This window comes from Aspergillus candidus (assembly GCF_002847045.1).
Source record: "Aspergillus candidus strain CBS 102.13 unplaced genomic scaffold BDW47scaffold_98, whole genome shotgun sequence".
Classification (NCBI taxonomy): domain Eukaryota; kingdom Fungi; phylum Ascomycota; class Eurotiomycetes; order Eurotiales; family Aspergillaceae; genus Aspergillus; species Aspergillus candidus.
Window position 1 is genome coordinate 43592 of NW_020194103.1, and position 11206 is coordinate 54797.

The 11206-nt window shown below is 56.0% G+C and overlaps 3 protein-coding genes across 3 annotated transcripts; 1 reads left to right on the forward strand and 2 right to left on the reverse strand.

The window, feature by feature from the left end:
* Window positions 1-376: 376 nt before the first annotated feature.
* Window positions 377-6492, reverse strand: BDW47DRAFT_121345 (KptA family-domain-containing protein; the record flags this gene model as incomplete). Its single annotated transcript, XM_024815610.1, has 9 exons — window positions 377-854; window positions 921-1185; window positions 1785-2583; window positions 2670-2797; window positions 3164-3167; window positions 3456-4663; window positions 4753-4845; window positions 4900-5886; window positions 5949-6492. The coding sequence occupies 9 exons, from the start codon at window positions 6490-6492 to the stop codon at window positions 377-379; spliced, it is 4506 nt and encodes a 1501-aa protein (XP_024667318.1).
* A 543-nt stretch (window positions 6493-7035) lies between these two features.
* On the forward strand, window positions 7036-8025 carry BDW47DRAFT_121346 (Efg1 domain-containing protein; the record flags this gene model as incomplete). The annotated part of the gene is made up of 2 exons (XM_024815611.1): window positions 7036-7387; window positions 7484-8025. 2 exons carry the CDS (start codon window positions 7036-7038, stop codon window positions 8023-8025), a joined length of 894 nt encoding a protein of 297 aa, XP_024667319.1.
* Window positions 8026-8217: 192 nt separating this feature from the next.
* Window positions 8218-11206, reverse strand: BDW47DRAFT_114259 (F-box domain protein). Its single transcript, XM_024814613.1, has one exon. It carries the CDS (start codon window positions 11087-11089, stop codon window positions 8918-8920), a length of 2172 nt encoding a protein of 723 aa, XP_024667320.1. The 5' UTR covers window positions 11090-11206; the 3' UTR covers window positions 8218-8917.

Below are 11206 nucleotides of genomic sequence, written 5' to 3' on the forward strand. Positions count from 1 at the left end.
GACAAGTAAAGGAAAACTCGAAAAGTGAATACAGAACAAACCCATCAAGCCGTCTTAGACTTCTCAAACGGCGCCATCTTCACATCATAGTTCAACTCAAGACTAGCCTGCGGGTCATCCTTGCGGGGCACAAAGTCGACGATGAGCGAGTCCTTGACGGCGAAGACGGAGTCGTTGGTGAGGTAGGGGTCTTTGCTGTCGAAGATTTGGGTGGTGAGGGGTCTGTAGTCGTCGTGGGTTGCCTTGATTCCAGTTAATATGGTAGATGGGGTGGGGGGGGTGTAGATAGTGAAGTGTAGAAAGTAGAAAGTAAAAAGGTAGGGAGTTGGACGCACCATGAGATGGATGTGAGCAGGTCGGTAGACGTTTCGGTCCATTAGATGGAGGAGCTGGGCTCCGGGGCCTGGCATATTGTCAGTTCTTCACCTTCTTTCCTCCTATCCTTCAATACAACCAATGAGAGAAAAAAAAGAGAGGAGAAGAGATTACCATCATCAGGAACCGGATAAGGCGTCGGCCTCAAACAATAAAACGCATACCGCCCCTCCTCATCCGTCCGGAACTTCCCCCGGAGGTTATGCTCGCACTGCTCCGGATCCTGCTGCTCGTACATGCCGTTCGTCGACGCCTGCCACACCTCGACGGTGGCGCCGACGAGGGGCTTCTTCGTCGCGAAGTCGACGACGCGGCCGTGCATGAAGGTGACCTCTCCGTCGGCCGGGGGGTTCTTGACGATGGTCTCGCCGTTTTGGCGTAAGGGCGTGTCGTGACGGAAGAAGGGGCCGAGGATGGCTGTTGCTGTGGGGGCGTCTTCGGCTTCTTCGGCGAGGGTGTAGGTGATTTCGTCGACGAGGCTATCTTTGTTAGTCGTGCGATACGGGCATTGTATAGATAGATAGATAGATAAGGAGGGGACATACGACTCCAACCCAAAAATATCAGACATCAACTGTCCCTCATTCCTCTTCTCGGTACTCATCTGGCCCGCCCAATTCATCATCTGCACGGCGGCCATCCATTCGTCGACTGTCAGCTCGTTCTCGCGCGCATAGTCGTGAAGATGTCTGGTGAGGCTGGCCATGAGCTGGCGGAAGCGCGGGGTCACCTTCGGACCCATGGCGTTGATCACATTATCTGTGAAGTTGGGGTCGAAGCGGTGGGTGGGCATTTTTTCAATCATTTTGCCTGGATTGAGGTTTGTCGGTCCTTAATTTGATATAGTTGTGTTGTATATCTGGGTATCGTAAGTTATGGACGGAGGAAGTGTTTGGCAGATAGTTGATTCGAAAACAGACGCTCCCGGGCGGAACTTGAAATACTCAAGTCTCATCGACAGGGGTTCGAATCACGAGGCTGCGCAAGGTTGAAAAAGCGAGGCTGAGCACGGTTTCGAAACGCAAGGCTGGGCCCATTGTTGTTTTGACCCCGCGTGGGCTGTCGTGGTTACAGTCGGAAGAGAGCAGGGGGTGAACTGCGGGGACGTTGAGAGCTTAATCGGATGTAGATCGGATGGGTGACTTGATATCGGATCTGAGTCATCTTGATCATGGAGTATCTGGTTGGATAGAATGTGTCGCAGTATAAGGTTATAAGGTTATAGATTTAAGGTTACTCAGAGCGTAAAAGTGTTATTATATCTTTGTGGTTTTCAACGGAAGGTTGATAGTGCGGATACATGATGTCCGCTATGGACAGTATACAATAAATCTATAACTTCATCCAAGAGATAACTACCTACTATACTCACCTCTTTCCTCCCCTCCCTCGCCCACCCCCTCTACCACCTCCCCTCCCCTTAGGATTCCCCCGACTCGTCAACTCAACCGGCAACTCCTGCAGTACCTCCCCACGCTCCCAAATCTTCCCCAACCCCCGCTTCCTCTCAACAACAACATCCACAAACTCCAACGGAAGAATCTTTTCCCCCTGCCCCCCTCCCTCTCCCTCTCCCTCCCCAGAAACCGCAATCCCCTCACTCAAAACAACATCATTCTCACTCCTCCAAAACGGAACTCCCGCCTCCAGCGCCCGTCTCAAATCCACATAGATCAGCACCTGCGCGTCGCGGCGCATTCCCGACACAACCGGCGGGTCCGCCGTCTGCGTCGCAGGCCCCTCCAGAACCGACTCCAGCGACGGGCCCGTCGCAAAGTGGATCTGGTTTCGCGTCATGCAGCGCAGACCGCCTGAGGCGAGGATGGCGGGCCAGGTGCTGTGGAAGGTGCCGTGGACGACGGTGCGGGGGAGATTGTCTGGTTCGTCGAGGGTGAGGCGCTCCTGGAAGGAGGCGGCGTCGACGGATTGGATGCTGTGGCCTTGGGTGGCGCGGATGAGGAAGTTTGCGGGGTTGGTGTCGGTCACGGAGAGGGCTGTTGCTGTTGTTGTGTCTTGTGTGGGAGTGCTTTCTTCGCCGTTTTGATTACTGTCGGTGTTGTCGTTGGCGTTATCGGTTGGGAGGGGTGTGGTGGTGGTAGAGGATGAAGGGATATGGAGAAGCGCAAAACGCTTCTTATCTGATTTGGCGACGGCGTCGCGGATGTCTGGAAAAGTCACTTTGAGGGATTTGAGCCTATTCCACGCTAGCTATTATTTCTCTCTGAGTTAGCCAGTATACCATGAACGCCGTCCTCTCCAATTATCACAAATTAATTGTAGATAGAACAACATACCACATCCGCGACATTCGCATACCCCTGCTCATCCATCTTCAGACCCTCTTTCTCAGCCGCATGGCGGAGCAGACGGCTCAGTGCTTTGGACACGAGGACATCGCGGCTGAGGGGGGCTCTGCCTTTTCCTGGTGGAGGCATGGTTTAACGATATCTTTGTTTAAATATGGCTGTTGTTGTGTTGTGTTGTTTTCATGTGTGGGTGAGTGTAGAGCGGGGAGACAGAGGGGTGGCTGATTTTTGAGAATGAGCTGTGAGGGGGTGGGGCAGGATCGGCGTTCTAAAGTATAGATTAGATGGTGGGAGGTTCCTGGCTGAGTCACTCTCACTCTCTTTCTCTTCAATGGTCATCTTGATATACTTCTCGGCAGTATATTCACGAGGATATGACAGTGAGTCATTGGAGGTGAAAAGTGAGATGATTTATTATTGTAATCTAGTCAAGGTGGTGCAATTGAGCATGTTGACAGTCGGACAGACTAGGAACTATGTACCAACCTTGATATATCAACCAACGGGATTTATTGATAAACAAATAATGATTATAGATATTCTATAGCATATCAAATAAAACATAATAAATACTTCATCACATCAACATGAAATGGGTATATCGGCAATCGAAATCCTAAACAAGTACACCACCACCCTTCACCCAAACCAAACCCCTTCATCCCCATGCTCTTAAAAAACCACAATAAAGAAAAAATTTGCAGAGAGAGAAGAAGAAGAAGAAGAAGAAAACTACCTATCACAAATACAATTACACTCCGCAACCGGACAAACCTTATGTCTCGCAAACCACTCCCTCGCATGATGCGCATGAAACCCATGATTACAATTAATGCAAAACACCACAAACCGCCTCATCATGTCCACCTCCGACGGCGTGCGCGAGTCGTCTTGCATGATGCTGTCCGCCACGATAGCCGCCTTGGACATCGGGTCCGGCGAGCCCAGCCACAGCGTGCACACGCCGCACCGGGGCATGTGGCGGCCGCAGCGGGGGCAGATCATGCCTGACATGGCGGCCGTGCCGAGTGGGTTCCCTGGGGTGGGGTGCACGACGACCTCGCCTGCGGAGGAGGAGGGCGAGAGTTGCGACGACGCGTCGTGCTGTGTCAGCGGTCGCGTGCAGTAGTTGCAGGTGAGGCTGACTTGCTGCCGGGGCGGCTCGATCAGCCTCTGTCCGTCCCAGGTGATGGCGAATTTGCGGGATCCGACGTCGAAGCGAGCTCGTTCGAGCTGCAGTTTCCAGGAGTTGATTTGCCAGCGGTAGGTCTCGCGCCAGGCTTCGAAGCGTGTGCGGCGCGGGGCGTCGTTGATGAATCGGGGTACGGTGTGGCTCATTGCTAGGACGGGGGTTTGCACGTCGTTGAATTTTTGGATGTAGGATTGGAAGAGGTCGATTGCGGAGTGTCCCAGGCCTGTTAGGATTATGCCTTCGATGTCTCCTTGGCGGATTGCTTCGTCTGTTGTTTCCCGTAGGTAGGTGCTTAGCTCGTCGTCTGGGAGCCATCGAATGGCTACCTCGACGCGGTACCGGAGCGGGAGCGTGGTCTCTTGGATGACAGAGTGCCAGTCGCCTTTGCTGACGAGGGCCAGGATCGCCCGCGCGTATGGGTCGGTCAGCTCTTTGGCGATCTCGGCGCAAGTGTCTTCCCAGTCCGAGTCGGTGTCCCCCTTGGCAGCTCCGGCGATGGCCATAGCGAGGAGTTTGTGCGCTTGCGCGGGTTCGTTGCTGCGCAGCGCCAGGTACGCCAGCTTGGCTTCGTCTTGGAAGACCGCTAACGCGGCCGCTTTGGTATGCTGGTTATCGGCGGACAGCGCCTTCACGGCATCCTCTAGTTCGCGGTTGGTTTGCGCTGCCCCGCAGAGTCGCAGGCAGAGGCGACGATGCTCCGGGCGTTGTGTCGGACGGGACTTCGTCTCCGGTAGGTTCAGGCGTTCCTGGACCAGATCGATAATGGCCTCGCCGACGTGGTGGTTCACGCCTGCACTCGTGCCAACTCTTCGGGAATCAAAGCTCTGGCCTGTAACGGTCAGTATAGCCCTTCCAGCGGGGACAACTGGCGAAGCTCACCTAGATCATTATTCCACACATCGTACACCCCTAGGTAGTTCATATCCAAGCCATTCTGAATCATCGTCTCACCGGAAGCGTCCGTTCGTGCGCCTATTGCTGTCAGTCAGTTCCAAGCTATGAGTCCGCAAATCCGGCATCACGTACGTTCGACCCAATCCCAAAAGCCCTGGAGAGACGGGTCCTCCGCCACAATCTTCTTGTTGCGCGCCTCGTCGAATAGATACCCCTCCTTGCACCGCAGCCGGTTCACCGACATCAGCGTCAGTGCCTCTTCTGCCGTGAGACGCTTGTTCCCGGTGCCCAGCGACAGCTCGCGTTCGCGCACCTCCCGGCTGGAAAGCGGCCGCGGAGGTTGGCTGTCCTTGGCGGTTGGCGCCCCAGTCAACACATCACTGCCGGAAAGAACGCGCTCACGGATCGTCTCAACCGCGTCTGAGACTTTCCACTCGGGGGACGGCGCCGGACTCATCGTTCTAAAACCGGCGAGTTCGTCCGGGCTGCCCCAGACCAGGGAGCCTTGGGACGAGAGTCGGACCGGGGGAGCGGGGGGTTTAACAGCCACGACGTTGACTTTCCCGTTTCCAGATAAGGCGATGGCACTAGGTTCGTTGGACGCGGTGAGGTTGAGAAAGTCAAAGGATACGACCCGTTCGGACTCGGCGTAACCACGAGATGGGTGATTAAACGGGCTATATATATCCCGGACATGTTTGGTATAGACCTGCTCGGGGTAGTTCCTGAAGGCGCCATGACCGAGCGTCTGGTCCATGGAATTCCGATAGTCCTCCGCGAGGTATTCCTTGGCGATGTCGTACGTTTTCAAGTGGCCCGTGCTGGACAGCACGCCCAGACAGCCACGTTTGGTTCGCGAGAAGCGAAGACTCCAGATTGACGACTTAGGCGTGACAACGTTCCGGAACTCCAGAGCCGGGCCCGGCTGGATGTCTGGCCCGGGCACGTTCGTCGGCCCAATTCCCGGCGCAAAGCGCGACCCCACCCGTCGGTCCCATACGCAGATGGTCGCCTCGTTGGAGGGCAGACAGGAAGCGATGTAGTTTTCGTCCAGCCAGTCGATCGCCAGGTTGTGGACGCACCGGGTAGGGAACTGCAACGACGGGTTTCCTGGTCCTTCTACAGCTTCAGTCAGCGACAGTAACGAAGTAGCGACAGCACCAAGTCGCAGGGAAACATACCTCGCAAATCATAGATACGAACAAACTGGCCCTTAACGCCCGTAACCAACGTATCAGGCTGATCGCGAAAGAACTTGATACTAGTGATAGGCTCGGAGCTCGCCAACTTCCTCAGCGGTTCCACAAAGCCCCTCGCGCCCCTCATAGCAAGTCGCTGATTGACGTCCCAAATATTAAGACAGAAGTCATTGCGCACGCGATCCAAGCCCGCAGCCAGCAATCCATGCGTGCTAAACGCCACAGCATTGCAGTATCGCTGGTGTCGAATAGGAAACGAGAACGACTCGGCCTCGCTGTTCATGCGCAGGATGGTCGCATCGCCGGAGGACTGGCCTACAGCGACGAGCGAGTCGTCGACAGGAGACCAATCGAAGGCGCGAAACGCGGGGACTTTGGTGTGCGTCGACAGCACCTCATGCTGGAGCGTGTGCCCGTCGAATCCGTTTACCCTGCATAGGTGGAAGGCTTTGCCGGCGACGTCCACGGAGAGGAAGCGCTGTTCGGCGGTGGTGGAGGATGGGGACCAGCGGATGGCGGTCTCCATGGTTGATTATCTTTATGCTGTTGGGTTTATCTCCGCCTCTCCCCTTTCGTTTCCTCCCTGCACCTTGTTTCCTTAATTTACCCCCCTAGGGGAGCGTATAGCTGGTCACAGCAAATGCGATGCGACAGTGGATGAGTGGGTAGATGTAATGCGTCGACGGGGGGCCCGGCAAGGGTGTTTGGAAGGTACCGGCACGCGAGCCGCTGACAATTCAAGCACTGAGGCGCATATCGATATGGGTAAGCAATTGCACGAAAGTCAGAATAAACAAGAAAGCAATCGCATTGACAAGCAGTCGGAATCCAGGTACAGCTGACCTTCACAAGGAAGAAGCAGCCAAAGCACAGCTTAGTCATCCACCCGTCATCGGCCGCTTTCCTGCAGCTCTGATTGGCTGGCCATCGGGGATCTGGGGAACCACCCGGACCGACCAAAGGTCCGGCCCTTATCAGTATTTTTTTCTCTCTATACCCAGATATCTTCATCCAGACCCGATCAACAAGACAAGAACAAGACAACGTCTACAAGACACAAACCGCAACCATGCCTCGCGACCACTCCAGATCGCAATCCCCCGACACTTCATCCCGCCCCTACCGCGACCGCAGCGACCCCCCAAAACGTAAATACCACCGCGACGGCGACGCCGAACACCAACACCACTCCCGGAAGAAGCTGCAGCTGCCCAAAAAAGACCACAAGTACCCGTCCGTCAACGAGCTGAAGAAGCGCATTCGCGATGCGAAGCGTCTGCTTAACAAGTCTGATCTGCCGGTCGAGGCGCGGATCGTGCAGGAGCGCGCGCTGAAGGGGTACGAGCAGGATTTAGAGGATGAGACGAAGAGGAGGGATAGGTCGGCGATGATTAAGAAGTATCATTTCGTGAGATTTTTGGGTGAGTCTTCCTTTTTTTACTCCTTTCTCTCTTTTTATTATTATTGTCGGCATAGTTGGTTTCGTATGTTCAACGCTAACAAATGATCCCGAATAGACCGCAAAACAGCAACCAAAGATATCAAATCCCTCCAAGCCCAACAAAAGACCCTCGCCGAGTCATCCAACCCCACAGCATCAGCAGTCGCCGCCCTCGAACAAGAGCTCTACATCGCGCAGGTCAACCTCAACTACACCATCTACTACCCGCTCGCCGAGAAATACATCGCTCTGTACGCGACGCAGCAGAAGAAGAAGAAGATGGGCGAGTCGACGGATGACGGCGATACCAGCAAAACTGTGTATAAGCCGGTGCATGCTACTGCTGCGGAGAAGCCGCCTATGTGGCATGTTGTGGAGAAGTGTATGAAGGAGGGGACGCTGGATCGGTTGCGGGAGGGGAAGTTGGGGGCGGATGGGTCGTCTGCGAGGGTGGAGAAGGAGGGGAGGAAGGAGAAGGAGACGAAGGGGAAGAAGGAGAAGAAGGAGGGTGCTTCTGGGAAGGCTGCGGATAGGGCTGGGTCTAGGAGGCGTGATGTCCCTGTCCCTGTTGTTCCTGAGGAGCAGGACGAGGAGAGTGATGGTGGGTTCTTTGAATGATTTGTTTGGTCATGCTTTAGAGTTTCGAGCATTTTCAGGAGTTGGTTCTCTTTGCTTCTCTCGTTTTTCGCATTGTTCATGGATGCTATCCTTGGGGCTTGTTCATACCACACATTTACTATCTTACATACACTATGCTATATACTTTACAATCATAGATACTCAGTATGTCAGATATCAGATGTCAGACACCGTCCAGCACGTAGGAGTCTGTTTTGTAGTATATTCAATACCTCAATGAAGATATGACGCGACTGACATGATGCGCCAAATAAAAGTAAAATGACAATCTAAACCCAACCAGCAACGTAAACAACCCAGCCAGACCAGTTCCCATTCAAACGAAAAGAACCGCAACTGACTCAATACATGAAAGGAAAAAGACCAAATATCATCCGCAGACCGACTCTCCCAGAGAGTCGATCCGGTTAAACCCCATTTTGACTCCATACGCTCGATCATGAAACCGATGTGTCCGGATAACGCAAAGATGGAAAGAAAAACAGAAGAAGAAACAATCGCGTCGTCTTGAATATCCGCAGCGCGAGGTAAAAGAGCGAGAAAAAAGAAGGGAAGGGGCGGTCGGGTTCATCAGATCGTCCTGCTTGGTACATATCCGACGACTAGGTCGTTGCTTTCGCGGTTTCATGATTTCATCTCTCATAGACGAAAAACAATTCCCTCAGCCTTCCAGCACGGCTAGCATAGGCTGTCCTTTCCAACAGGAAGGGAGGGGGGGGGGTTGTTTTTCGTCGAAAGGGTTTCCAGAACCTGATCAGAGAGTCGGTGATCGAGAACGAACGGACCGGCTCGATGCAATTTGCCATAAAAGAAACGCTCCGCGAGGGGATGTGGTATGGAAAGAAGTGAGTAAATTGGGTGATGTTCAAGTTCACATAATGACGCAGGAACTACCGCTACTCTGCGCTCGTCGGCGTCGAGCTCCTCCGGCCGGGGCTCCTTCGCCGCCATCGGCTTCCTCGTCTTGCTCGTAGACTTGCTCGGCTGCGTGGGCGCGGCGCCGTCGTCGGCGGGCACCGGCTCCCGCCGTGCCGGCCTCCTCATGGGCGATCATGTAGTCGGCCCATTTGCGATCCAGGCGGCTGGCCGCGGCGAGATCTCCCCGCAGGACGCGCTTGTTGTGCTCGTCCACGGTCATCTGCCATCCGTAGAAGCACTTGAGCTGGATGACCGCACTGGGATACAGCGGGGGCGACGGGGGCGGGGTGATAGACGAGGTGATTACAGCGGGGGCGGCCGCGGGCTGGTCGGGTAGGACCGTCTGGGCCACGACGGAGACGGCCTGCATGGACTTGCGCACGCGCGGGACGTAGGCATTGCTGGACAGGACCTCCTTGACGCCGGCCCAGGTCACGTTGGCACAGTCGAAGATGACCAACCGCAAGCCCACCCGCGGCAGCTCTTCGCTGTAGCCGCGTCGGCGGATGCGAAGGCTGGCCTCCATCAGGGTGAGATCGGAGACCCGGGTGTTGTCCATCTCGACCGAACGCAGGGCGGGGCAGCTCTTCATGATCTGCAGCATGCCGACGTCTCCCATGCTCTCGCAGTAGCTGATGTTGAGGTGCTCGAGGTGGTCGGCGCACGGAGCCTTGGCCAACTCGACGAGAGTGTTGTTGGAGAGGTGTTCCATGTCCTCGAGGTCCAGGTGTGAAAGGCGGGGCGTGGTCTTGATGACCGCCGTGACCGACTCGTCCGTCAGCTCGGAGCACTGGGAGAGCTGGAGACCTTCCAAGTCGGGGACGTTGTGGGCGAGACTCTTGACCCCGTCGTCGGTCAACGCGGCGCACCGGTGGAGATCGAGGTGCCGGAGCCGGCGCGGGGGGACGATGACCCGTTCGTCCAGCACATCCATCTCCGGGTCGAGACCGTGCATGAGGGCCTGCAGGCTCTCGTCGGTGAGATCGGTGCGACTCACCAGAAGGCGTTCTAGGGTATTCCGCTCGAACAGCTCCAAGGCGAAGTCGACGTCGTCGAATCCGCGGATCTCGCTCGCGCGGAGGTCTTTGAGATGGGGGCAGGCTTCGATGACCTTCGCCAGGCCCGCGGTATCGACACTAGTGCACCAGGATACGTTCAGGACCTGGAGCTGGGGGCAGGCCTGCGCGACAATCTTCATGGCGGAATTCGTCACGCTGGAGAGGCCGGAGACGTTGATGTACTGCAGACGCGGGTTGCGCAAGAGGAAACAATGCATGGAGGTCTTGTCGATACGACACCCCTCGAGGGAGAACCGCTCGATGTTCCGACAGAGGTCCGTCATCCGCTCGCCTTCGGAGCGCCACTTATCCCGCAGCTGGACGCAGCCACGGAGGTTGAGATCCCGGACGAAGGGGCCGGCGGCAGTGATGATCTTGACCAGGCCGTCACTTGAGACATCGCCATAGTAATCGGTGGTGTCGATCGTGGTCCACAGCTGGCCGTCATAGCACATCTTGTGCCACTTCTTCGAGACGGCGGAGCAGCGCACGACCTCCTTGGGGGTGAGGTAGTGGAAGATGAGCACCTTGAGCTCGCTAGGCATGCTCGCCCAGAAATCGAAAGGCTTCTTGGGCTGGGACGTGGATGGCTCGGAGGTGAGGTCTCCGGATACGTCGGGAGCCGCCGGTGACCCTCGGGAACCCGGCCTCATCTCCGTGGGGAGACGGATGACCCGAGAGGATGATTCGGAGCCGACCAGGCGGATGCGGGCATTCTCATCGTGAGGCTCGGGCGGGGTGCTGGTGACTCCGGGGGCCGTGGGATTCGCGTTCAAGCCGCCATAGAGCTGGGCGGAGCTCCCGTTTCCCAAGCACGGGTTGTACGCCGTCTGGGACAGCGAGACACAGGACAGCGAGGCCTTTCCATTCTGGCGGTATCCGGCGGAGGCGGAACGACCGCGTCGGGTCAGGGCGGGACTGGAGGAGATGCGCTGCAGACTCTGGAGCAGTTTCCGACGACCCTTGAGTTTGGGGGGTTGTTCGAGAGGAATCTGGCCGGTGGAGGAGTGTGGACTGGCGGGGGAGGCGGATCCGGAGAGGTTGACATCGTGAGGGACGGCAGCCATGACGCTGAGAAGCGATGTCCAGCTAACGGTGAACGAGGGACGATCGACGAGGCCCAACCGAAGCTAGGATAGGACGTGCGGAAAGAAGTGAAAGCGGGAAAGATAAAAACAGAGAAA

Coding starts and splice junctions, on each gene's coding strand:
- BDW47DRAFT_114259 (XM_024814613.1), bottom strand. CDS start 11,089: ATGGCTGCCGTCCCTCACGATGTCAACCTCTCCGGATCCGCCTCCCCC.